This window comes from Erythrolamprus reginae, chromosome 1, assembly GCF_031021105.1.
Source record: "Erythrolamprus reginae isolate rEryReg1 chromosome 1, rEryReg1.hap1, whole genome shotgun sequence".
Taxonomy (NCBI): domain Eukaryota; kingdom Metazoa; phylum Chordata; class Lepidosauria; order Squamata; family Dipsadidae; genus Erythrolamprus; species Erythrolamprus reginae.
The window spans coordinates 305,436,685-305,463,831 of NC_091950.1; the positions used below are offsets into that span (position 1 = coordinate 305,436,685).

At 37.2% G+C, this 27,147-nt stretch overlaps 1 protein-coding gene across 1 annotated transcript in view; it reads right to left on the bottom strand.

Annotated features, from left to right (window-relative positions):
* The window catches only part of TBC1D32 (TBC1 domain family member 32), a 106,081-nt gene that overhangs the window by 19,287 nt on the left and 59,647 nt on the right, over window positions 1-27,147 (bottom strand). Inside the window, exons 23-28 of the mRNA XM_070733436.1 lie at window positions 25,311-25,399; window positions 20,394-20,516; window positions 18,978-19,086; window positions 17,864-17,957; window positions 14,476-14,601; window positions 5,769-5,852 (exon numbers count right to left, since the gene is read on the bottom strand). Coding sequence (XP_070589537.1) covers window positions 5,769-5,852; window positions 14,476-14,601; window positions 17,864-17,957; window positions 18,978-19,086; window positions 20,394-20,516; window positions 25,311-25,399 — 625 coding nt within the window. The remainder of the gene's footprint in view (window positions 1-5,768; window positions 5,853-14,475; window positions 14,602-17,863; window positions 17,958-18,977; window positions 19,087-20,393; window positions 20,517-25,310; window positions 25,400-27,147) is intronic.

Sequence of the window (27,147 nt, forward strand, 5' to 3'; positions counted from 1 at the left end):
TGTTTCATTTTGTGAAAGAAGGACTGTGAATTGCCTCACAGCTGCAAGCTAAGTATCACAGAACTGATAAGGGACTTGTACAAATTACCAGTTTGTTTGGAGAGGAGTGCTCTTTGCTATACCAAAAGAGGGCTTAGTTTAAGTGAATTTTCATTATAAAGAACATTGTTTTGAATTTTCAAACATTTGTGTGTGTCTGAAATTTGTACCTGTGAATTTTTGGGAGGAGTCTACCAGAGAGCCCGACAGAACAGAATAGAATAGAATTTATTGGCTAAGTGTGATTGGACACACAAGGAATTTGTCTTTAGTGCATATGCTCTCATAAACAAAAAGATACATTTGTCAAGAATCATAAGATACAACACTTAATGACTGTCATAGAGTACAAATAAGAAATCAGGAAACAATCGATATTAATATAAATCGTAAGGATACAAGCAACAAGTTATAGTCATAAGTGGGAGGAGATGGGTGATAGGAAGGATGAGAAGACTAATAGTAATAGTAATGCAGCCTTAATGAATATTTGGACAATGGTGAGAGAATCATTTGTTTAACAGAATGATGGCATTCAGAGAAAAACTGTTCTTGTGTCTAATTGTCTTGGTGTTCAGTGCTCTATAGCATCATTTTGAAGGTTGGAGTTGAAACAATTTATGTCCGGTATGCGAGGGGTCAGTAAATATTATGAGCTCATACTTGCAGTATATCATCAATATCTTCTACCTAGATGTAGCTTTGTTTGAAAGTACACAATTTAATTTCAGTGCTCTCTATCCAATGATGTCAATATGATGGATTCTTTTATCTTTTGTTACATATCTGCTACTCAATTTCCATGCCAAACTCTATTTCTTGCATTGTTCTGTAGACTAAGACCAAATGTTCCTATTACTCCAGTTGCTATTTTCCTTTCAGAGTTAGCAGTATAATTAGAAAGACATCTTTGTGTGTTATTACAAGTTGCCATAGAGCTATTCAACTTCTGCTTCATCTGTTTCAATGGTTAAAACGTAATTTATTGCCTTGAACTCAAACTATATTTATTCTGGGCATTGCATCTGAGTACTTTTTTGTTAATAAAGATGGCTATCCCACTTCTTCTATGATTTTTGTGATATGATAGATATGATTCTACAGCAATTCCTTTATACTGATTGTATGTGATTTCAAAATTTATGTTACATTTTAATTATTTCACATTATGTAATCTATCATGAGGCCTTTGTTGATTGGGATTAAAATCTTAATATCCTGTGGTGAATCTTTCTACATTTCTTACTCTTGTAGTCATGGGTAGGGATTAAAAAGATTTTAAAACTTCTTGTATGTTGAACTCAAACAAATATTGGACAATTAAATTCATTTATCTGCATTGATTTCACACAATCCATTTGGTACAGTTTGATCATCAGATTGAAAGAATGTATTTGTAAAACTATGCATAAAAATATGGTGTTTTTTCCTTCAAAATATGAGCTGTGTACATATTTGAACATCATCCTGCAACTACTGTCAGTCCTACAAGGTAGATAGAGTAAGAAACTAATTCAAGAGAACTTTGCTATATTGTCAATCCATTTCAGATTGCTGAATTGGTCATGATATGTCTGTTGTGACCATAACAAGTTCACCTTAGTTTACGGAGCTGACATTCCATGAATTAATGCTCTACTTACCTTTGGAATCTCAAACTTCTCTCTCTCTCTCTCTCTCGAATGTCAAGATCTGGACATTTTTTGGGATTTAACCCAGCCATATCATAAACACTAGTGCTACTCATACATAAAGGCTCTTTTTCAATTGTTTCTTGGGGTCCTGTCAACCTTGGAGGAAATCATGTTGGCCTTGACTTAATTTAGAATGCCTACTTGGCCCTTTTATAGAATAGCTGAATGTATTGCCATTTCAGTCTTAGCTTTTCTACAACATATTCATCAAAGGATTCTTCAGGGAATGTATATGGCCAACACTATAGCTCACGGTGTCACTGCAATGCACAAGCTCCTTCACCATTGCAACATAATGAATCATGAAGGAAACCACTTATATTAAAGGAATGAGGGATCATTCCCATTGATAAGGAATGAGAGAACATGTCATCTCTAATACATTGGTTAATCAAGTGTGAAACTGGTGTTCAAACTATATATATTTCAAATGGAAACAGAGTCTATAAAATTTAATGTTATCTGAGAGCCAAAAAAAGTAAAAATAATCCCACAATACAGAAAATTAGCCCATCAATTCTAATATGCACAAACAACAATAAGTAATAATACAGGGGAGACCTGAGTTTTAAGTATTAAAATTAAGATAGAGGGTATTATTATGTAACAAATTATTTTACACTTGTTTATCAATACTACACCCAACTCTAGAAGTAAACTTTAAGCAACATATTTTTACAAACATTAACATTTTAGGAAACATAGTTAATATTGACATAATCTTTTTTATTTTATTGTTAAAGGCTTAAGTTATCTAACTTAACCTAGTTTCAATTCAATTTCTTGGTTAATCATCGCAATTAGGTCTGGAATATCCATTCAGTGATGATGGCATCACTTAGCAGGAATCACTTACCAGTGCTAAGCAAGAATCAAGTGAGGACATACTGTGACTGGAATTTGCAATTTTCTACAGTTTTCAAAGCCAACAGGGAAGTTGGTAGAAAAACCATAAGTCCTAGGGGGCCTGCTAGCAAGCTAGTGGGCAGGTGAATACTATGAAGTCCAGATTATTATTATGATGATGATGATTATGATTATTGTTATTATTGTTATTATTATTATTATTTATTAGATTTGCATGCCGCCCCTCTCCGTAGACTCGGGGCGGCTCACAACAATAACAAAGGCAATGTAAGAACAAATCTAATAATTTAAAAAAACACTAAAAACCCCATTATTAAAAGCAAGCATACACACAAACATACCATGTATAAACTGTATAGGCCCAGGGGAGATGTCTCAGTTCCCCCATGCCTGATGGCAGAGATGGGTCTTAAGAACTTTACGAAAGGCAAGGAGGGTGGGATTCTGATCTCCGGGGGGAGCTGGTTTTAGAGGGTCGGGGCCGTCACAGAGAAGGCTCTTCTCCTGGGTCCCACCAAATGACATTGTTTAGTCGATGGGACCCGGAGAAGGCCAACTCTGTGGGACCTAACCGGTCGCTGGGATTCGTGCGGCAGAAGGCGGTCTCGGAGATATTCTGGTCTGATGCCATGAAGGGCTTTATAGGTCATAACCAACACTTTGAATTGTGATCGGAAATTGTATCGGCAACCAATGCAGATGGGTAGATGGGTATTTGACTTTGCTTTTGGAGATTGGCAGGGAAGGATGTAAATGGTGATTCAGTGACTGTGGGACACTGCAAGTATTCAAAGTTGACAACCACTCAAATCACAATCATGCAATGGTAGGGCTGCTATAACTGCCAGAAGTGCTATTTGTTCAGCATCATTGCAACCTAGAACAATTAGTGAATGGACGGGTCTTAACCAAGGAGTATCTTTAGTCAGTACTACCAATACATAAAAACCACTGTACTCAATAATGCACTAATAATAATATAATATATTTCTGTATGTGATGTTGGTGTATGTATGTATGTATGTATGTATGTATGTATCTCTCTCTCTCTCTGTTGTGTGTCTGTCTATAAAAAAATCAGCCAATGAGGAAGGTGTGCTCCAATTTACTTCTTCTTGCCACTCTAGTAAGACATGTAAATCTCTAATAATCATTCTGAAGTAACAGAGTTCCACACCTGGATTTCCCCCCTCACAATATCTTAATTTAAAATTGGCAGATATAAATATTATAGCTTCACTAATTTCCCCAGGACCTTATATACTAAGTTAGAAGCTAGCTGGATGCCACTTTTGAAACAGAAATAGAAAAAGGCAAACGTTCCTCCCATATATATATATAATCATATAACTTTCATTATTTGAAACTGGGAGAGATGCTCAAAGTCATATGAAGCTTAATATGTTGTTTGGGCAGAATATAAAGGTAAGTCATCCAAATCATTTATACATTTTCCCATGGTAACAAGCTGTACTCTCACTCGGTTAGATTGAAGAGTGCTCCTCCAGATCAATATTGGCAGGCAATCCTGAGTTAACTCTTTTTTATTACCATTAAAAACTACAGTTATATAAATGTCAATATATGAGCTTATTATTCTCCTTCACTTTTAAAACTCTAGCCAAAATTAATGTGATTTTTCCTGATTTGCACATTTTAATTCAATCCCAAGAGATTTCAGAACAGCTGGATGAACAGTGTTATTTTAATTTTAACCACCCAAGGGTTTAGAAAGCCACTGTAATTTAAGGTAATCAATTTCTCATTTCCAGAAACATGATAACATAGAATATCAATGCACTGTCCTGAAACCCACTTCCATATTAGATTGATTCTATTTCCCCAGAACGCTAAACTCAAGTCTTCTCATACTCCTTGTGTTCTGATATTTAGTCAAGGTGTTTTATGTGCTTGAACATGAGTGTTGGCTGTACAAGGTAATCTGTCGACATGTCAAATCTCAAATCTATCAGGTTTATTTTTATTTTATTTATTTATTTATTGGATTTGTATGCCGCCCCTCACCGTAGACTCGGGACTGCTAATAACAATGGTTAAAAAACAACATGTAACAATCCAATTAATAAAACAACTAAAAACCCTTATTATAAAATCAGACATACACACAAACATACCATGCATAACTTGTAATGGCCTAGGGGGAAGTAATATCTTAACTCCCCCATGCCTGGAGGCATAAGTGAGTCTTGAGTAGTTTACGAAAGACAAGGAGGGTGGGGGCAGTTCTAATCTCCGGGGGGAGTTGGTTCCAGAGGGCCGGGGCCGCCACAGAGAAGGCTCTTCCCCTGGGGCCTGCCAAACAACATTGTTTAGTCGACGGGACCCGGAGAAGACCAACTCTGTGGGACCTTATTGGTCGCTAGGATTTGTGCGGTAGCAGGCAGTTCCGGAGGTAATCTGGTCCAATGCCATGTAGGGCTTTAAAGGTCATGACCAACACTTTGAATTGTGACCGGAAACTGATCGGCAGCCAATGCAGGTTACTTTAAAAAACAGTAAGACATACTAAGATTTTTTTTCCCTTTACATTCCCCGTCATGCTATTTGGATTTCTTGCAGAGGTGATATTCTATAAATTCAGGCAAATTGCTTCCGCAAACCTCAGCTCTATCTCATCCTATTTCTGCATGTTTTGAAGCTGCATGCAGGCGTGCAAGCTGCATGTGCATGAGCAAAAGGCATGTGCAAACGGGGACATGTGCTCACATTTGCAAACCAGTAGGGAACATAAGTGAATGCCACTTCTGGTTTCTTGTATCTGCTATTTCTTGTATTTGCAATAAACAATTCAGTATTTTTTACACTTTAATAAGGAAGAATAGATTAAGTTAGAATAGGATATTGCAAGTATCTAATTAATAATCGTTTTAAAAAAATAGTTATTTAGTTATTTAGATTGTTGTCAAAATAATAATCGTTCCGTTAATATATATCTATATATTATGTTTCTTTGCTATATTTTTTATTATGGAGCCAATAATTAAAAGCAGCCAAAGCAATATGGGTACTATATAAATCAATCTCGTCAAACTAAGCCAGAAACGCTCTCTCTACAGCTCCATTTAGCTTCAAAAGAGAAGCTTGAACAAGAAAGTGTCTTTCTTTTAGTTCACTAATGCAGGCAAAATAATAATATTGGAAAATTACCTTCACATACTTTGCTGCTGAAATAATGTTCTGATGGTATTTCAAAGAGGTGCAACACAACTTTTTCAATTAATTCTGCCAAATCTGCAATAAGACAAAATGATTAAAGCAAGAGTACCATAAATTAAAATGCAGTACCAAAGCAACAACTAAATTAAAGCCTATAGGTGAGTAAAGCAATTTGAACGGCATGTTTATTCATACTTGCAGAGCAAAAACCATTCAAAATTTACCATCTAGTTTTGTATTCATAATATTCCCAATTTAAATTAAAATTTTAATGGCTTCACTGACAATCTATTCAGTGAAAGGGAAACATTTGTTATGCTTAGATTCTCCAAGGATTGCTTCAGAATATGTCAGACAGTTTTAGCATAAGGAAAATTAGCTGTAATTACATTCACTGTCTATGTTTGTCTACTGAGGAGAAACGTTTGGCTTTCATTTTGATATAAAGGTCAGCATATTTCAGAGTTTGTGATAAAGAGCTCTAGGTCAGCCATCCACATCTTTTGCATAAAAAGTCACTTTTCAGACAGAGTTGTTTGAATTAAACAAGATTACCTCAAAGGGCAATAAATTCCATATGCATTTTTTGCATAAAATAAATGTTATAGTGCAATCACCACCACCCGACATATGTGCAATGATATTTTCTTTGTGTAAGCAAACTAAAAGATCTTTTTAGTTATATGGCTTTATTATGAATTATTATTATTATTATTATTATTATTATTATTATTATTATTATTAATTAAATTTGTATGCCGCCCCTCTCCGCAGACTCGGGGCGGCTCAGAGCAGCAATAGAAAACAATATACAATATGGTAGTTTATTTTATTTATTTATTTATTGGATTTGTATGCCGCCCCTCTCCGTAGACTCGGGGCGGCTAACAACAATAATAAAAACAGCATGTAAATCCAATACTACTACAACTAAAAAACTCTTATTTTAAAACCAATCATACCTACAAACAAACATAGCATGCATAAATTGTAAAGGCCTAGGGGGAAAGAGTATCTCAGTACCCCCATGCCTGACGGCAGAGGTGGGTTTTAAGGAGCTTACAAAAGGCGAGGAGGGTGGGGGCAATTCTAATCTCCGGGGGGAGTTGGTTCCAGAGGGCCGGGGCAACCACAGAGAAGGCTCTTCCCCTGGGCCCTGCCAAACGACATTGTTTAGTTGACGGGACCCGGAGAAGGCCCACTCTGTGGGACCTAACTGGTCGCTGGGATTCGTGCAGCAGAAGGCGGTCCCTGAGATAAGTTTGACAATTAGTCTGATTGCTGATTGTTTATTCTCGTATACCAGGAGTGTCAAACTCAAGGCCAGGGGCCAGATTCAGCCTGCAGGATATTTAGATGTGGCCCATGGGACAGCAACAGTTAAAGACTGGATCACAGTTTTTCTGCCAGTGAAAACGGGCTCCTGAACTCCATTTTCAGCTTCCATGACCTCCTGCAACCCTCTGCCAGTGAAAAGGGAACTCAGGAAGGCCATTTTCACTGGCAGAAGCACCGTGAACCCTGCCAAAGCTCCATTTTCACTGGCAGAGGGTTGCAGGAGGTCGTGGAAGCTGAAAATAGAGCTTGGGAGTCTGTTTTTGCTGGCAGAGTGCTCAGGCCCCCTGATAGGAGTGATGTTGAGCTGGGCACGCCTACTCTGGCCCCCTGAGATCAAACACAACCCTGATGTGGCCCCCAATGAAATTGAGTTTAACACCCCTGTCATATACCATCACTAAATCTAATAGACAACCAGGAGTAGATACTCGTAGATGCTGCAAAGCATTTGAACAAGGCATTTTGTAATGGGTAGTATTTCTTCAAATCATATCTTTTGCAAGGTGTTTTGCAAGCAACAAAACTGCTTTTAATCATTCAAATATAAGCACTTGTTTATGTGTTTATGTGTTATAAAACAACTCATCTGATGAATCTTATTAAAGCCAGAATATGCCCTAAAGCAGGGGTCTGCAACCTGTGGCTCTGGAGCCACATGTGGTTCTTTCATCCCTCTGCTGCGGCTCCCCGTCACTCAAAATATGTATCACAACTCCTAGTGTGCAACACCCACCAGCACGTGATTTATTGAGCTTTTCGACCCATCTTTTTTTTCAGTATTCAAAATGTTTTTTGTTGCATGCTGAAATAAAAACGCGTTTTCTCTGTAGCAGGTTATTCATTTCATAAATGCAACACACTATAGTTTTTTTATACATAGCATAAAGGTAAAAAATGATATATGAATTGTTATCTTCCTTTTAGATGTCAAAAGGGATTTGTGGCTCCCGGGGTTTTCTTTTCTGTGGGAAGCAGGTCCAAATGGCTCTTTGAGTATTTAAGTTTGCTAACCCTTGTCCTAAAGAATACTTAAACAGGGCAAATCATTTACATTTCACGTAGGTGACCAAGTTAAATGTAATCTCAAGTATGTCCTAGATTTTTCTTCTGGTTCTCACATTACATAATCTGATAAAAATAATGGCCAAGAATCTGTAGTTTCCAATGGATATCCAAATCAAAATCAAATTTTTATTTTATTCTGACCTATGGGTCAGAAAGCACAACAATAAAATACTAAGATCTGTAAAACTTTACATTAAAAATATTATTGGGGTAAATGTATTTTACATTGCAGTTTACAATATGTTAAAAGACACAGATCCTCATAACAGGCCCTGAAATGGAAGTCATGATTGTAGCCCATCCAGTTTTTGGACTTGAAAAGAAGAAAGCAAATAAGCATTTTCTGCAAATGCAGCAAAACAGGGTTTGGGAGATGGGAACATATCCAATCTATCAAAAGATTGAAAGTAATCAAAATGTCCAAGTTCTGCAGTAGCTCATGCTTCCAGTGTTTTTCAAAAAGGAACTTCAGGCCAAGCAAATTAGCTTTGGAGGTTATATTCTTAGACTACGGTATGAAGTTACAAGGCAAACTGCCAGCCGCTCTTTTTCCGGTTACTGATGGTTCAATGTTGAAATATAACAATTGCTAGCTTTTGCTAATCTATTATTTCTAATTCTATATCTATTCTCACTGAATAATAGGAAAGCCAATCTAAGTGTCAGATGGAGAAATAAATAAGGTGCCTTAAATAAGCTAATCTTAACTGATGTTCTAATGCATTTCCTAGTTTTATTGCTTCAGATAATTGAAGACACATTCCTGTTCCTGATTTCTCTCAGGTGATTCTAAATTGAGGAATTAAAATGCCCCAATTAAAAAGATGGCCCTTGTCCTAAATTATACCTACATTTCCAGGAGATGGTGGTTACTACAATCCCGAAGTTCAATAGAATTTCTGCTTAAAAGTTGAAAAATGGGAAACCAGTTTGCACTAATTCTCTAACAAATAATCAGGTAAGTGGTTCTGGGAATGGACCATCAACCTTCCCAAAACAAAAAAAAAAGGTGAATTTCCAGATATATTATTGAGAAATATTAATAACAATAACAAACAACATATGGCATTCAAATAAATATCCCAATAAAGTTGTCACAGAACATTTCATGTTAGAAGCTAAATAATTGTCCTTAAGTTCACAATGCTGCTGTATGTAATCATATTATTTTCCTTTGTGCAATTTGGTCTCGTAGGGGTTTGTAAAGTTTTTTTTTTTTTTAAATTAAGACCTACATGTAAGATTTCCTGAGAAAGCTTGGCAAGCACCATAGGAAAATGCTTGTCCTGTCCAACATAGCCTTATCAAAGTTGGAACACACAATGTCTAGACAGAAGATGATTCTGATTTGGGTAGGTACATCTGCTTCAGAAATGAGAACCTTGTTGCCAAAATAGGGCATAATTTTTTTTTCTCGAGGCAAATCTAAGGTATTATACTCTGGTCCAATATCTATACCAAAAGTGTAATCATCTGTAAACTGCTAGTCTTTATATTTTTTAGTACTGCTTGTATGTATGCCACCCTGACTCCTTTGGGAGAGGGTGGCATACAAATTCAATCAATCAATCAATCAATCAATCAATCAATGTAAAAAAGTTACTCAGAAATACTTAGTTGATTCAAACTTTCTTTAAAGTTGAAAATTGCAATTATCTTTTTCAGCATTATAACTTCCTTTCCAATGTTGCTTAAAGACTGGAGGGATTTGCAGAGATCTCAATCTGAAGAGGGTAAGGATGAATATCCACATAGCCCCTGTAAATTCCCACTTAATTCAAATATGAATTAAATTAAGATTTTTCCAAGATCCTCTTGGCCTTCCTAAAGTGTTTGAAAACCTGGTTCTGCCAATTGGCCTAGGGCCCCAAAAGGTGTTCCACGCTGGAGGCAAGTTAGGTTTACTTTATTGTCATTGCACCTCATACAATGATACCGAATGCCATCTTCAGCGTACGTTATGACTATAAAAATAAAATACAAACACACATCCTTCACATTCTACACAGTTGAATTGAAAACCCAATATTGCATTAGTAATGCAGTGTACAATATAATTCAATATAGTTGCTGCCCTGGGATAGAAGCTATTTTTCAGCCTATTTGTCCTTGCTTTTATTACCCTGTACTATCTGCCAAAGAGAAAAAGTTCAAAAAACGGGTGCCCAGGATGAGATGGAGCTTTAACAATGTTTTGAACTTTCTTAAGACAGCGGGAGCTATAAAGCTCTTCCAAAGAGGGAGAGGGCAAAATCCTCTAGAGTTTGGGCAATGTTAACCCTCTGGAGTGTTGTCCTATCTGCCACTGTGCAATTGGCAAACCATACACAGGTGCAGTAAGTTAAAATACCCTCTGTGGTGCAGTTGTTGAAGGTCACCAGCAGTTTTAATTCAGTTGTTGTTTCCTGACAAATCTCAGGTAGTATAATCTCTGCTGGGTCCTTCTAACTAGTGCTGCAATGTGAGTGCCTCAGGTCAGTCCTCTTTTATGATAACATTAAAAACTGACCACTTGCTCCACTCGGTCTCCATTGATAAGCAAGGGCTAGATGTCTGATCTATTCCTTCTATAGTCCTCTATAAGCTTCTTGTCTTATTTGTGTTAAGAACCAAGTTATTGTAGTGGACCAAAAAAAAGTCCCACCTTGGCTCCATTGTGCATCCATTCTTAATTTGCCTATTTTTTGTTAATTTTTAATGTTTAACATTTTGAACATTTAAGGTTTTTTATGTTCTTGTTTTTTAGGATGTTGTAAATTTAAATTTAAATCAATAAATATAAATTTAATAAATAAATAAAATAAATCCTATAGCAGTTTCAGAGGGCAGGTGCTGGATCTCTGAGAAAGGTGCAACTGTTTTAAAAGATTACAGGTACTATATGCATGCCCATTGCTGGCTCTTTATTTATTTATTGTTATTTATTACTCTTAATCACATTTTGCCCTTGAAATCTGAATTTATGCACAGTCCTCACACAAAAGCAGTTTTTTTCTCAACTAGTATTTCTTTGTCATTTCTTTTAGTTGCTGTGAGCAAAGAAATATGTCAGCCTTCATATTTTGATCTTAACAAGAGTAAACATCCTTAAACTGTTTTTGTTTGTCATCCCAGAAGTCGTTAAGATAACTGATAGGACCTATTTTAAACCCAATTCAGTTGATTTCCTCCCCCTTGCAAGTTAATTAATTTTAAAAACCAAGAGTTATCATTTTCATATTTTTTAAATTAAGTAAATATTTTCCCTGAAAGTACTTACATATTTTTATATTCATCAGGCTACACTTGATTGACATTATTCAAGGCAAAGTGTAGGCTGGTGCTATATTATGAACACACAAATTAGTGGTATGCACCCTGTACTCTAACGTATTTTGAAAGCTTGCCTAAATACCCTTTTAGAACTGCTAGACAAACAAGAGGATTAAGAATAGAAATGTGCTATACAGTAATGCAAGCCTTACATTAAATTTATTTATTTATTTATTTATTTATTTATTTATTTATTTATTTATTTATTTATTTATTTATTTATTTATTTATTATTTGATTTGATTTGATTTGATTTGATTTGATTTGTATGCCGCACCTCTCTGGAGACTCGGACCGGCTAACAGCAACAATAAAACAGTGTATAATAGTAATCTAATACTAAAAACGATTAAAAACCCATTAATATAAAAACCAAACATACATACATACATACCATGCATAGAATTGTAAAGGCCTAGGGGGAAAGAGGATCTCAATTCCCCCATGCCTGACGGCAGAGGTGGGTTTTAAGTAGCTTACGAAAGGCAAGGGGGGTTTGAATGAAATGCTCTCGGTTCAGGCATGCCTGCCAGTGGTCAGAGAACGCTTTGTGCATGCACAGAGGGTAAAAGAACCCAAATGACGACACCCTGGCAGGTTGGCGAAGCCTCATGCTGCCGGCACTATGGCTCTCCGACCACGGGCTGGCACACCGGAACCAGGAGCATTTTATTCCTGCATTAAGGGTATTTTTCTTACACAATAATATACATGAACGTGAAAGGGATCCCATTCAAAAGGCTAACGGGTCCATCCAGTTTTGAGAAGTATAAGTTGGCGCCACATTCCTAAATTGGACAGGGGTGGCTAAAAAGTAGATGGGCCCAATCAAATTAAATAAATTTAGATTCACCTGCAAAGAGTGAAGGGCTACCAAAATTTTCACTACCACATTGGCTTATGCATTTTCTTTAAACATCTTTCAGTGCAAATTGGGTGATCTGGGGTGGAGCTCCATTTTCACTACCCCACTGCGTTCTCCCCCCCCCCCCCCCAATCCAGGCAGTAGCCCACCCCTGGATTTATCCCACATACATACTCAATCTCCTTGATATGTATGTGTGCATGTATACTCATACACTGACTCAAAAGATGACGAGAAGGCTCAAGGAGCAAAAGAAAAAGCCAATGTATGAAAGGAAACAAAAAAGAACGCGGTGGTAAATAAGAGATGGGCACAGGGCACAAAACATGGAAAGGAAAGGACAGCAAAACACAGCAGTGTGAGAGGAGGAGGAGAAAGAAGAAGAAAGAGCACCTGGGAGTCAAAGAAGGCAGAAATTCAAATTGAATAAACCAATTACTATTTAAAACTTTAGTAAATAGTGGAAATGTAGTGAGACCATAAAGACTGTGTAATAGGATAGTCAACAGAGAGGTTGACATGTCTTTGATATACATATGTATAGTTTTTTTCTTTCTCTTTTCTTTCTTTCTCCTTCAGTTTTCTTTCTCTCTCAATGTGTTTTTCTTTCTTTTTTTTATTTAACTAAGACAGTAAATATCTATTATGTAAGAGGTTTAATGCATAAGCCACATACTTGTATTCATTCCCATGTTCCTCATCTTCAAACTATTTTTCGTTGTCTTTTACACACACACACACACACACACACAGACACACACACACACACACATAGTTGTTTTTTCTTTAATAAAGACTTTTAAAAAAAAGGAGTGTGGAAAGTACTATCCTGTGAGCAAATTGACAGTGACACGGCTCACAAAGCACTTATGTATATCAAATGAAAATATATAAATAAACTATTTTTAAAAAATAGCAAAGAAAAAACAGACAAAGAAATACGGCAGTGTTAGGTTGAAGGGTCAGGTGTGAAGTCCAGCACATGGCAAAATTGAGAGGTGATAGATATGTAAGTCATAGAGAGTGTGTATGCGTGCAAAGTTGCCTTGGAGGGCCTTTCAAGTCCCAGGTTTTGCACTTCGGTTCTATCAATTCTCCCCCTGTAGATTTACAAGATTGTATGTTTATCAGTTTGGTGTAGAGGTTAAGATGCTGGCCTAGAAACCAGGAGACTGTGAGTTCTAGTCCCATCTTAGCATGAAAGTCAGCCAATAATTCTCTTTCAGCGCAATTCACCTCACAGGATTGTCGCTGTGGGAAAAATAGGAGGAAGGGAACTTACATATGTTCGCCACTACTGGTGAGCTATTTATAAACAAAGGCAGGATAAAAAATATAATATAATAAATAAAGGCAAGTAACCAAGCTCCTGGCTACATTAATGCAAGCAGAAGGATGAAGTTGGCAGAAGAGATCAAATTAATAGGGACAATGCAATTCCCTCCCTCCTTTTTTTTTTTATATCAGTTCTCTGGAAATGTCTCATTAAACTCTCTTTATTATTCTCTGTAGACACGTTTTAAAAGTGAAAGTAAATCTAACTGGGTTTTTTGCTTCTTGCTTCCTCTCCCCAAAACTTACATTCACATAAAGTGAACTCTTATGCATTCTACGCTTGACACTGGAATGGTTTCCCTGCAATATCTAAAGATGCAAAGAAGTGAGCGCGCATTTTCTTCATAAAACAGAAAGGTTCTACAAACTATAGATCTACATCTTCCGAGCGTAAGTCTCACTTCAAAAATAAAATCCCATCAGATAAATAACATTTGGACATAAAGCCTTCCTCTTTAAAAACCCACAGGCGTATCATGCTCTGTTGTGAGAGCTATTAATATTAGCGAACAAAGAAAAATCACTGGTTTGGGATAAAAATATGGCATTATGAGTTACAAAATGCATTTCTGACTCCTTTTTTCAGCCTCCCTTTTCTTGATATTTAGAAGATTCATAAAAGCACAGGTCTTTTGCCAGGTTTTTCATTATTAATCTATTTCAGTATTCATTTTAACATTTAATTTTTGTTTTTACATTTATTTTTTTTTAATCCTGTCAGTCTCATTGAATATTTACCCGAAAAGTGCATTTGTCTATAAATAAACAAAGAAATAAACTTACTGGCTCCACTTATGACATCTGGTTTCTTTTGTATGATTTCACAAAACTGCCTTTGAACATTTTCAAGCCATCCCGCCTGTTTATTTGGGTTTTTTAATACAGATAAAAGTTTGCTAACGTCGTCATCTGAAACAAAGATGAAAATACCATTGCAATTCTGAAAGTGGTAAAATGGTCTCTAGCTAGGACTATTCTGTTGTCCTAAATTTTGAAAAAACGGGGTTCAGGACCATCCAAACAATTGTTTTATCTGTGCATTCAAGTCAAACTTGACACTGGGAAAGTACAGCTATAATTATCAAACCGTTTTTCCCCAAGTATCTCCAATAAACAGAAAATAACAGATAAGTTTCAAAAATGGAAAGAAGGGCATATAATAAAGGCAGAATTTCTAAACAACCCAAATTTGCAAGGAAAGAATTGGGAAACTTAAGACTTCGTATGATTTAAAGCATGGGTATCTAACTTTTTGGCTTGTCTGGCCCATAATGAATGAAGAGGAATTGTCTTATGCTGATATAAAATATATAATATAATTAAAGTACATAAATAAGAAACTTACATTTTTATCTTTTTTAACTAGCTTGTGGAACCACATTACTACCTGTCTGGGACTATAGGTTGGATACACCTGATTTAGTTTGCTAACAATGGCAAAAATAACAAAAAAGGATCCTGTGGACTTGTGCAGAAAAAGAGAAAAGTTAAAGTAAGAATTAGTCCACTGTTTCGAGAAGATGGCAAAATGGTGACGGGCAAACGGAAGCAGTTTGAACTGTCTAATCTCCACCTTGCATCTGGTGATGATAGTACCATCGCATAGGTGATGTTATCACCAGAAGTCAAGTTCAATGCTTGTATGACTGGTATGACCTATCGAAGGCATCAAAGTCAGTATGCTTAATTTGGAAGTGAAAAACACCCAAACTCTTTCAACATGTTCAAGAAAACGATTAAATTCTAGCAATTGGAATTAGATTTATTTTTCACCAATATATAGATAAAAAAGGAGTTATATCCTGTACAAATGTTTACTCCAAGACCTTGATATAATACTTAGTCACTGTGAAATCACTAAGTTGCCAAAGAATAAAATATTTCCTCATGGACATGAGTATTAATTCTATGACAAATATATGCTAAATTTACTCAGGAGATCATAATTGGAATTTCAGAGTTAGCCATTTGTTTCCTGTAATTATTCAGAGAGATATGCTAGCTTTTATAGGTAATGTTACTGTATTCACAATTAGGGTTATTCAGTTAGTTGCAATATGGTGTTTCCTTCTCTGTCAAACTACACAGGGACAAGAATATATGGCTGTTCTCCAGAAAATCAACCTGCATTCATAATAGCAGAAGCTTCACTGGCTGAATGAAATGCTTTACTGCAAACAAAAAGAACGTGCATATACTTACCTGCCTATCTACGTAGAGACTCGCCTACTGCAGAACATAGCAATCAGATTGTACATATCAACCATATACCTTTCCTATTACACTTCTGCCTCAATGGATCTATGGCCATCCTTTATTCTGAGTCTGGCAAGTACTTACTCCGTGTTTACACAATACAGCTCAGATATTCATCCACCTCAGCCCTTGCACTTTTCACGCACGCATGTACATCTCATATTACTCAACTCATATATCACTCTCCCTAGTTTCTTTTTCCATCCCACAATTTTTTTTCCGCATTCTGTATTTATTGAGAAATTTTATTCCTTGTTTAATTTTGGCTACTTTTCAGATGTACTCTCAAAAGGCTGATTTTACTAGAGGAAGGTTAAGATTCCTCTAAGCATATAAAAGTGATTGTTTTGCTTCCTTGGGGCTTGTTTTAGCTGCAGTCCGGATGAAAAAGGGGTCACCTCATATTGTATTTCATTGATAGATGTCATAATCTCCCATGGGAGTCATTATAAAGGCTATCTATCTATTCATCTTTGCAATCGCTAGTGAGACAAAATATTTACATAGCTGCTTCCAAATATCAAGTAACTAAAATGCTATCCACATAGTTACAAATCTGATAAGCACTGAGGGAGGAAAGCATGGCATATCAACACAGCATGCTGCTAATTCATGCAGATTTGGAAGGGAAAGACTTCTGGATACATTTAAATGAGTAAAATGTAGTAGGTGAGGAATTGTTGAGTTTGTTTTTTATATTTATACTATCTATCCATTCTGATTTTCTCAAGGGAATAAACATTACCCTTGGAATAGTAATCAACTGAAGGAAATTTCCTTGCTTTGCAGAGTTCAGAGAGAAAATATTTTATGTTCTATTTTAAAAAACCTTACATGCTTAGAATCTATGAACTGAATGCAGTGCCTGTCTGGACAAGCTTCTCCACATATTCTGCTTCCTTCCACTCAAATAGTGCTTGGTGTGATTGCTATATCTGTGATAGTGGATAATTTAATAGTAAACAGAATCACGCTGCATTTGTATTTGTATTTGCATTTATTAGATTTGTATGCCGCCCCTCTCCGAAGACTCGGGGCGGCTAACAACAATAAAAAAGACAATGTGAACAAATCTAATATTAAAAATAATCTTAAAAACCCCAATTTAAAGAACCAATCATACATACAAGCATACCATGTATAAATTCTATAAGCCTAGGGAGAAGGAAAAATTTCAATTCCCCCATGCCTGACGACAGAGATGGGTTTTAAGGAGCTTGCGAAAGGCAAGGAGGGTGGGGGCAATTCTGATATCTGGGGGGAGCTGGTTCCAGAGGGTCGGGTCCGCCACAGAGAAGGCTCTTCTCCTGGGTCCCGCCAAACAACATTGTTTAGTCGACAGGACCCGGAGGAGGCCAACTCTGTGGGACCTAACCAGTTGCTGGGATTCGTGCGGCAGAAGGCGGTCCCGGAGATATTCTGGTCCGATGCCATGAAGGGCTTTATAGGTTATAACCAACACTTTGAATTGTGACTGGAAATTGATCGGCAACCAATGCAGACTGCGGACTGTTGGTGTAACATGGGCATACCTTGGGAAGCCCATGATTGCTCTCGCAGCTGCATTCTGCACAATCTGAAGTTTCCAAACACTTTTCAAAGGTAGCCCAATGTAGAGAGCATTACAGTAGTCAAACCTCTCAATGACAACATACAAACAAAAAGATGGAAGAAATATAGTGAATCCAACAATCTTCTATTTTCCCATAAATAATGTGTATATTTCATTTCACATACAGGAATTTCCCTAAAGATAAGTTTCAGTGTGTAAAAAAAAAAGTGGTAAAGATCGCTGAACTATCAAAGAGCTACAGAGAATATACGTAGACTACCGTAGTTAACACATGAAATTGCAGCCTCATTAAACAATGCATACTTTATACTTTTTGTAGTACATCATAAAGCCACAATGTACCTTTTCTTGAATGGTTTTTTCTAGGAAATTCAGCAAGATAGCATGCTGGCAAGGGATATGATGAAAACATTGGCCAAGGATATGGATCATCACCCTAAGGAAGAACACAGTGAAGAAGAAAGTTATGTTATATGATTTGTTCAACTCGTTTAATTAAGTGTTCAATGAATAACAAAAAAACAGTATCTTAATTCCAGCATAATATTCTTGATGCTACACTTTAATTTTATTATTAAAAAGCATATCACTCCTAATTTTATACATTGAGTTGACTGGCAGAAGTAGACTATGTTGGTCTATTAAAAAACAGCAATCCATAGATAATTATGAAAGATAATAGAGGGATATGCAAAACAAACACTACATAATGGGGGTATTAAAGTCAGTGTTTTACAGATATAATTAATATGTTAAATAGCAAAACACTTGTTATCCATATTGCATGTATTTAATGTCAGTCAGCTATACTCTTTAAAGTGGTGTTTATTATTTATCTATTATTTAGATTCTTTAAAGTAATGTTGATCCACCATGGAAAGGACAGAATGGAAAATCCAGTAAAAATCACTCACATTAGCTACAAGCTAAACAGGGTGGATAGCATTTGACGACATGGCAAGAGTTACTATCTTTAGGTGTTACTTGGAGATTTCGTGATATTTGTGTCATAAGAAAGTGGACAACATTCTAGTTTTGCCATCTGGGGACTTGATCCCTGATCTTTCTGGCTAGTTAAATGGCCAGTGATGCAGTAAGAATTTGAACCCAAGACTATAAGCAACACTTCTCTTCAGGAATTACAAAGCCCACTGATCTTTTAAAAGGCATTATTTTACACTCTCCTTAACTTAACAGTTGGGATCTTCAACTTTGGGAGTTTAATATTTTGCACACATTTGGGGAATAAACCTTAACACTGAGTAAGCAATGCATATCTGGGGCATAAACTCAGAAGGCATGAGAAGCATTCCAACACTGATTTTCTAAAGCTGCTATGAGGAGCAGCAAATGTTTTAAACAAATCATTGATTAAATAAAGGAGAAAATAATCGATTGCAACTATTACCTACAGAGAGGCTAGATGAAAAAGGAAAACATAAATTACATTTACAACCTTATGCAGTACTCTCAGAGGCAAGATCCGTTCGGTTGGGCCCCCGATGTGACTTATTCTAACAAGAATATGGTTTCTTTCAACCGATAAGCCATCAATTATAAATTGCCTGCAGCAAAACAAAACTGAACTGAGAAAATGACTACAAAACTCAAAATGTAACACTTGGGATCCAGATCATACACAAAACAGCTCCCATTCATTTGCCAGTGTGAGAGCGCCAAACTTGGTTTTGAGCAAGGATCCAGCAATTGGCATTACAAGTACAAAAATGGGGAATAGGCATACACCACCTTCCATTACATAGGTTTCCCTTAATGCCACACAAAATGGGTTTATTAGAGGTCAGGGTTTCAAACTCAATTTCATTGAGGGCCACATCAGGGTTGTGCTTAACCTAGATGGACAGGAATGGGCGTGCATGGGCGTTGATAGGGTGGATGTGGCCGCTCAATGTCACTCGTCTCAGGGATGCATGGGTGGCCCGAGCGCTCTGCTAGAGAAAACAGGCTCCTGAGATCCATTTTCGGCAGTCCCTCTGCTAGCCTCCTGCAATCCTCTGCCAGTGAAAACGGAGCTTGGGAGGGCTGCTCACAGTCATTCACAGCTCTGTTTTCACTGATAGAAGAACTGCAGGCCAGTCCTTCACTATTTCCAGGGCAGCCCCATGGGCCAGATCTAAGCATCCTGCGGGCTGGATCTGACCCCCGGGCCTTGAGTTTGACACCCCTGGTTTATACTGTACAGCAATGGCCTCCAACCTTTAGGCATTAGGGACTGGTTCCATGGAGAGAGATTCTTCTATGGATCGGAGGGGATATGTGGCTTTGTGTACTGTCTGCAACCTGCAGATGGGACTAAACTTGTTTGTGTGGCCCGGTGCCTGGGTCCCCCCAACACTGTATAGTATTTGTGCTGGTTCCTCTGGTTTCTGAGCTACACTAACACTACTTCTTAAGAGCATCTTATAAAACAAAAGCAAACAAATGGAAGTGGGTGACATATTCAATCAGATAACAGATGGTCAGACGCATGGATACTTATCACTGTTAATTCTTTTAGAGACAAGCTTTAAGAAAACAAGAGTAAGCTGAAACATTGGAATGCCAATTCACAGAAATCAGCACTTTTCTGCTACTATTACAGCTGCTGCTATTATTACTACATTTATCCCACTTCCTATTTTTTCCAGAACCACCACCCTGTAAGATGGATTGGGTTGAAAGAGTATGTTTCACACAAAGTCACCGAGCCAGATTTCATTTCCAAGGGTGTTTTAGAACTCATAGTCTCCTGATTTACGGGTCAACACCTTAAAGACTACTCAAAACTGGCATCTCTAAATATGCAGAGGACCAAGAAGAATACACAGAACCATGTTTTAGAGTCACAACATTTTAAATGATTATTTCTTACCGAGGAGTTTCAGAAATATTGATGGCATTTTCATTCTGGGCATCTAAAAGGACTTCTGTTACCTTGTATTGAGATTCTAGAAGCAGAAATGTATTTAGATCACAGCACAGCACATTTAATAACCTGTAAGACACACAATATATAGGAATGACAGTTAGATGTCTTGATGATGCAGAGATGTTAAAACCTAAACAGTAAGATTTCAGACTTAGCTTGTCCTTTATACATGAAGTAACATAATATGGAAAGTTCATATTGTTTGTTATCCCCATCTTCATCCCCAAATTCATTTTTTATGCATTTTGAACTGGAAAAACATCATGTGTAAGTCAACTTTGTACAGTCAGGCGATTCACATACTTGGCTATTGTCATCTATTCTGATGAACAGCTTTGTATTCTCTTTGTTTGGTAAATTAATTAAATAGTTTCTCTAGCCTAATATTTTCTCAACCTTGGTGACTTCAATTCCCAGAATTCTCCAGCTATCCATGCCCAATGTCTACACATTTTAAGTTGCCAAGATTGAGACATTACTCCAGTCCAGTGATGGCGATCCTTTTGGGGTTTGCATGCCAAAATGGGAATGGGGGTCATGCGTGTGCATGCCCACACCCATAATTCCATGGCCCCCCCTTGCGCATGCTGGCGTGACATCCCCCCTGCTCCCAGCACATAATGGCATGTCCGTTTTTTGCTCTCTCCAGGCTTCAGAGCCTTTCTAGGAGCCTGGGGAGGACAAAACTGGCCTTTCCTACCTCCTCAGAGGCCCTCTGAAGGCTGGAAACGTTCTGCATACCAACTTCCGGTCAAACCGGAAGTTCCGGTTTTTTTTACTCTCCCCAGGCTTCAGAACCTTTCTAGGAGCCTGGGGAGGGCAAAAACAGCCTCCCACCCACACCCCACTTGGAAGCCCTCCGGAGGCCAGAAATGGCCCATTTCACAACTTTTTCAGCTCATATACTATACATGTATACTATACAGATATTAAAGAATACATACAAGACATTCTATCCACTTAATGATATAGGGCATAGTATCATCAAAGTTATGGACAACATGACAAGACAGTATCTTAGCCCCTGCTTGTATTTTGTGGAGTGTGTAACATGTGGAGTCAAGACTTCTAGTTGCCTCTTGAAAAAGCACTTTAGGACAACCATGATCTGGATGACTGAGAATCTCCACAGACGACTGGAATGAATCTGAACAACTTTGTTATCAAAGTGCTCTGCCAACGGGCCATTGTAACCAGTTGTAAATTCTTGATATTGGCTATGCCCAAAAGGGAATTTGCCCTCCTAAAACATTGGGAGAGATGATGAAGGAAGATAAGAAATTATCTCTTATTGCTATAGCATGGGTCCAAAGCTCAGTCAGATCTAATTTTTTTATTGTTGTTTTCTTCCAGTGACATGTCCTTCATGTCCCAAAGGTCCTCAATACACTAAAATGTCATAACCATAGCCACAAGCTAACACAATGCCTTCTGTGGTAAAAATTCTTCAGCAGTATTTGATTATTTTTTAAAAACCCATTGAATTATATTATTTCGTGGTGCTGTCTCAAGCACTCTATCAGCTGGATCATTTTTAGTTTCTACTCCCACAACAATGAAAGCTGTTTCCATCATTTTTCAAGCATCATTCCCTTATGTATTGAAAAAAAGAAATTGATCAGAATTAAAGGAGTACACATGCACAATAGAAAACTGTAAAAAGAATAGATTTCTACCTCTAGGTAGAAAGCTTTTAATTAAAAGTACAGCTGACCTGACTAACTTTAGCCAACTCCATGTGGCTACAGAGATCTGGTGTTGCTACGATTCTGTTTTTTAAATCAATCAAAATGAGATGACAAAATTTTTTTTTACCTATGTTCTTTGAGAAAAATGGATGAGGAAAGGAAAGGAATTCTGATTATTTTATAGAACAAAATCTAATATGGAAGCAAACTTGTTTTTTGAAAATACAGATCTATAATAGAGCTTAGTTTTAGCTATGCTGTTCTTCCAAGAACCTATTTTCATGAGCAAGTGGAAATAATAATAGACTATTTTTCCTTTCCTTTGTCTGCTGCTAAAAATGGCAAAATTTAGAAAGTGCTACCTAGAAAATGCAGGGACATGCCCAAGTAATTGCAAAGAGTCAAGTCTGATTTTGAGATCTTATATATCTATGTTTGTGTGTAAATAATAGCACAAAGCTACTACCACGATATAAAAATAATATTTTGTTGTAAAAACATATTCATACGTTTATTCCATAAACTTCAGAAAAATCATTCATTTGTTGATATATCTCAAGGAATGATATTGTAAGATTAATACAGTAAATTCAGGCATACAATGTCTAAATATTTACATTGTCAATATTTATGCAACAATAGGTTTATGACTTATGATCATTTACAACTAATTAGTTTTGGGGGTGGGAGTGGGAACTGTGCTATGGTTTACTCAGAAATCAGTGCAAACTGTAAAAAAAATACATCAATGGTTTTTCACAGCCGTATAAATTCTTTGACAGCTTAATCAATTGCATCAAAAATAAAACATAAATATTGGCATTAGACTGAGACTTCACCCACAAGAACAACGTGGAACATGGTTTGTTCCCTGCAATGGTTTGTTCTCTCTTGATATTCCATAAAGCAGTTAAAATAGCATTAGTTCACCATGCTTTTAATAGTTTATGGGTGCTCAACGGGGTTAATATGTTGCTTTAAATAACATTGACTATCTTAGACTGTGAGTAACAGGTGCTTTATTTCATTCTTGTTTTCTTACATTCAGAGGCATATTTCCCCCTGTAAATGCTGTTTAGAGAAAAATCAAATGAGAAACTAATAGACTGTTACTCATTAAAATCCAGCATGTTGCATGATTACTATATTATCAATAAAAGTGACAACATATCAATTTTCTAGGATATTGTACATGCTTTCCAGAACTATAGGAAAACATGTTCCATAAAATATATATAAAAGTTCACTTAAATGTGGAAACTAGAATAAATCACACTTGCTTTGTTTTTTTAAATAAAAACTGGAGCGACTGCAGTAAAATTTCCAACAAACATAAAACAAAAATAGAGGTAATAAGACGGCTGATTATTAAATCCACACAGCGGTTCAGTTTCAATTCCAAAAATGTGTTTTCAAGCTCATGGGAGCATAAACAGAATGCCGTTACAACTCCTTACAGCAACTCTCCATACTGTGTGCTCTCCTAAGAGAGGCAATGAAGACCAACAATAAAACATCTGATATAGGAAATGAACTAAAACAACTATATTAATAACTAGTCTTGACAGGTTGCAAGATTACTGGAAGAGAATAATGGTTTTAATCCAGATAATGCATCTTCAAAACAGAGAATCCAATTTAAAACCCTTATGCACGGAGAAAGCCTTGTGGCACTTCAGGTACAAATCAAAAACTAAAATTAACTTGGGGCTTATCATTATGCTCAGAAAGGACATGCATATATAACTGAATGACAATTACTTTAGCACATTTACTTGAGAACATGCTGAGTTACTTACTTTGGGGAAAGGCTGCACATTCTCAAGAGTGTTAATGAACTGCTGTCAGAGAGAATTGGGAAACTGCTGATTTCTGAACTGAACTCTACAGGGAAATCTATTTTTTTTTAAGACTCCTCAACAATCTTATCGAACAGGCATCTATAATGGCTGCAAATTCTTCCAAGCACCACCATCTCTCAAAATGGTAGCTTTGGAGAAAGGATAAGCACAATGCATATTCCCATTCATAATAGTATTTATTTATTTATTCTTTTTTATATATAATGCCGCCCTTCTCCTTAGACTCAGGGCGGCTTATATGATAGCAATAGCACTTTTTAACAGAGCCAACATGTTTCCCCCACAATCCGGGTCTTCATTTTACCCAACTCGGAAGGATGGATGGCTGAGTCAACCTTGAGCTGGTGATGAGATTTGAACTGCTGACCTGCAGATCTAGCAGTCAGCATTAGTGGCCTGCAGTACTGGACTCTACCCACTGCGCCACCTCGGCTCATTCATAATACTACTACAGATCAAGATTTTGTGAAACAAATGCACTAGACCAGGGGTGTCAAACTCGTTCAAATTCACTGAGGGCCACATCAAGGTAATGTTTGACCTTGGCAGGTTGGGGTGGACGTAGCCAGAGTGGGTGTGGTGGCCCAAGTGGTGGCCAGCGAAAATCGGTCTGTGGTGGCCCAAGTGCTCTGCCAGCGAAAAAGGGTTCCTGAGCTCCGTTTTTGGCTGCAATGGCCTCCTGCAACACTCTGCCAATGAAAACAGAACTCAACTTTGTTCACTTAAGTGTAGCCAGCTCTAGGCAGAAAATGGACATCTTAGGCACCAGTAAAATTTAGAAATCCTCATGCCTATTAGGGAAAACATTTGGCCTACACAACATAGACATCAGTTGCAAGAGGTTGAGGTGCATGTTGTTATCTTCTATTTTCCAAGTGCATGGCAGGAAATGTATGTTATGATGAGTTAGTGCATTAGGATTTGAGAAATACATGTAAGGACAATACCTACAAAATGGAAGCTTGTAATTAAAATGAGAAAAAGGCAATCACACAGAGTTTCATTCTCATATCGTAATTCTGCAAAACTTTCAAAAGAATCTGGCTCCGTAAGAGATCTTTTCAAAACTGGAAGACTTGATGGCTGTTGTATTTCTAGCTAATCAAATACTGAATATCATAGTTATATGCGCTATACTATATAGCTATACTATATATCAATGTGAGATATTTTACTTGTCTCCATATTACCTCTCACTTTGCCTGGATTCTTAAGAGCTCATTTTAATTGAGAAATTAAATAGGAAATAACAAGGAGAAAGAGTTATGCATTTTACCTTGTTAAATATATCAGACAGAAAAGAATCTTACCTTAGTCCAAAGATATGAGACTGCTCATAGTTGAATAATGAATGGATTTTAGCTTCAGTGTTAACAACTACAAGCCTGTCAATTATATCCTGAAATACAAAAACTGGTTTTAGCAACTTTTGATCATCATTGCTTCAGGTGCTGTTAGTCTTTAAAAGCTGTGTTTAAAGTTGATGAATACTAGATCAGAATACTTTTAGATGTTCTAGGCTTTAAATACTGAGCTCCTTAGTAACCTTACCTTTAAACAGAGATTTTTTTTAGCTCAGATGCCAAAAGGTTGTGTGCCGTGTGCCCGTGCGCCCACACCCATAATGTAATGCCCTCCCCCCATGCATGTGTATACAACACCTCACACATAGAAACATAGAAGACTGATGGCAGAAAAAGACCTCATGATCCATCTAGTCTGCCCTTATACTATTTTCTGTATTTTATCTTAGGATGGATATATGTTTATCCCAGGTATGTTTAAATTCAGTTACTGTGGATTTACCAACCACGTCTGCTGGAAGTTTGTTCCAAGGATCTACTACTCTTTCAGTAAAATAATATTTTCTCATGTTGCTTTTGATCTTTCCCCCAATTAACTTCAGATTGTGTCCCCTTGTTCTTGTGTTCACTTTCCTATTAAAAACACTTCCCTCCTGGGCCTTATTTAACCCTTTAACATATTTAAATGTTTCGATCATGCCCCCCCTTTTCCTTCTGTCCTCCAGACTATACAGATTGAGTTCATCCCCATGTGCTGTCCCCCACGCATGTGTGTAGGCCTCACTGAAGCCTCTGGAGTTCCAGTTGCACGCTGGGGTGTTTTTTGCCCTCCCCAGGCTTCAGGAAAGCTTCGGGAGCTTGTGGGTGGCAAAAAGCGGACCCAATGGGCCTACTGGAACAAACTTCTGGTAGACTTGTTGGGTCCATTTTTTCCCCATCTGCAGGCTCTGGTGGCTTTCTTGAAGCCTGGGAAGGGTGAAAATGGCCTATCCCCGCTCTCTGAAAGCCCAAAAATCAGCTGGCAGCTGGCAAGTGCGCACATGTGTGCCTGGAGCTGACTTAGGGCAATGCCTCATGTGCCCTCAGATATTGCTCAGAGTGCCATCTGTGGCATGCGTACCATAGGTTCGCCATCACTGCTATAAGGGATGGTCAAAAAAAAGGCAAGATGGTAGCTGGGACAGTGTGACTGAAGCCCCTTCCTTTTCTCATGATGGTGTAGATAACAGAGGGACAAATTTCTATAATGTTGTCATGGACTCACTACCATAATGATTTTTGACAGACAGACAGACGGATAGATATGACAGATAAATAGATGATAGACAGACACCTGTGTGCACGCACGCGCACATACACACACACAGAGTCCCTTCTGATATTAGGTCGAGAAATAAAGCTGATTTTTTTTAAAAAGAAAAATCTGAAAGACCTTTCTAGCTGAATTATCTATGAAACCTATCTAGCTGAGTTTCATGCAGAGCCACTTCCTTACACTTAAAAAAAGAAGATAAAATCACAATTTTTGGTCTGCCAAGACCAATGAAAAGAAACCAAGGATTTCTAACTCTAGCTTGAAAGTAGTTATAAAATGTATTTATTTAGTTATGCAGGCTTCCTTATATATATGTTTTATAGTATGTAAATAACCTTCTTACCATAATCATACCTACCATTTAGGTGGCATATTTGTACAAAGACAAAAGAAAATAGCTTTTGCAAATTAAACTTTTACTACGATTATGGAAAGTTTAAGTGTAATCTGCACACAGACTGCCCCCATGCTGCCTGTAGTAAAACTACCAAAAATATTAAAGATTTATTGCCAATGTAGTAGAAAATC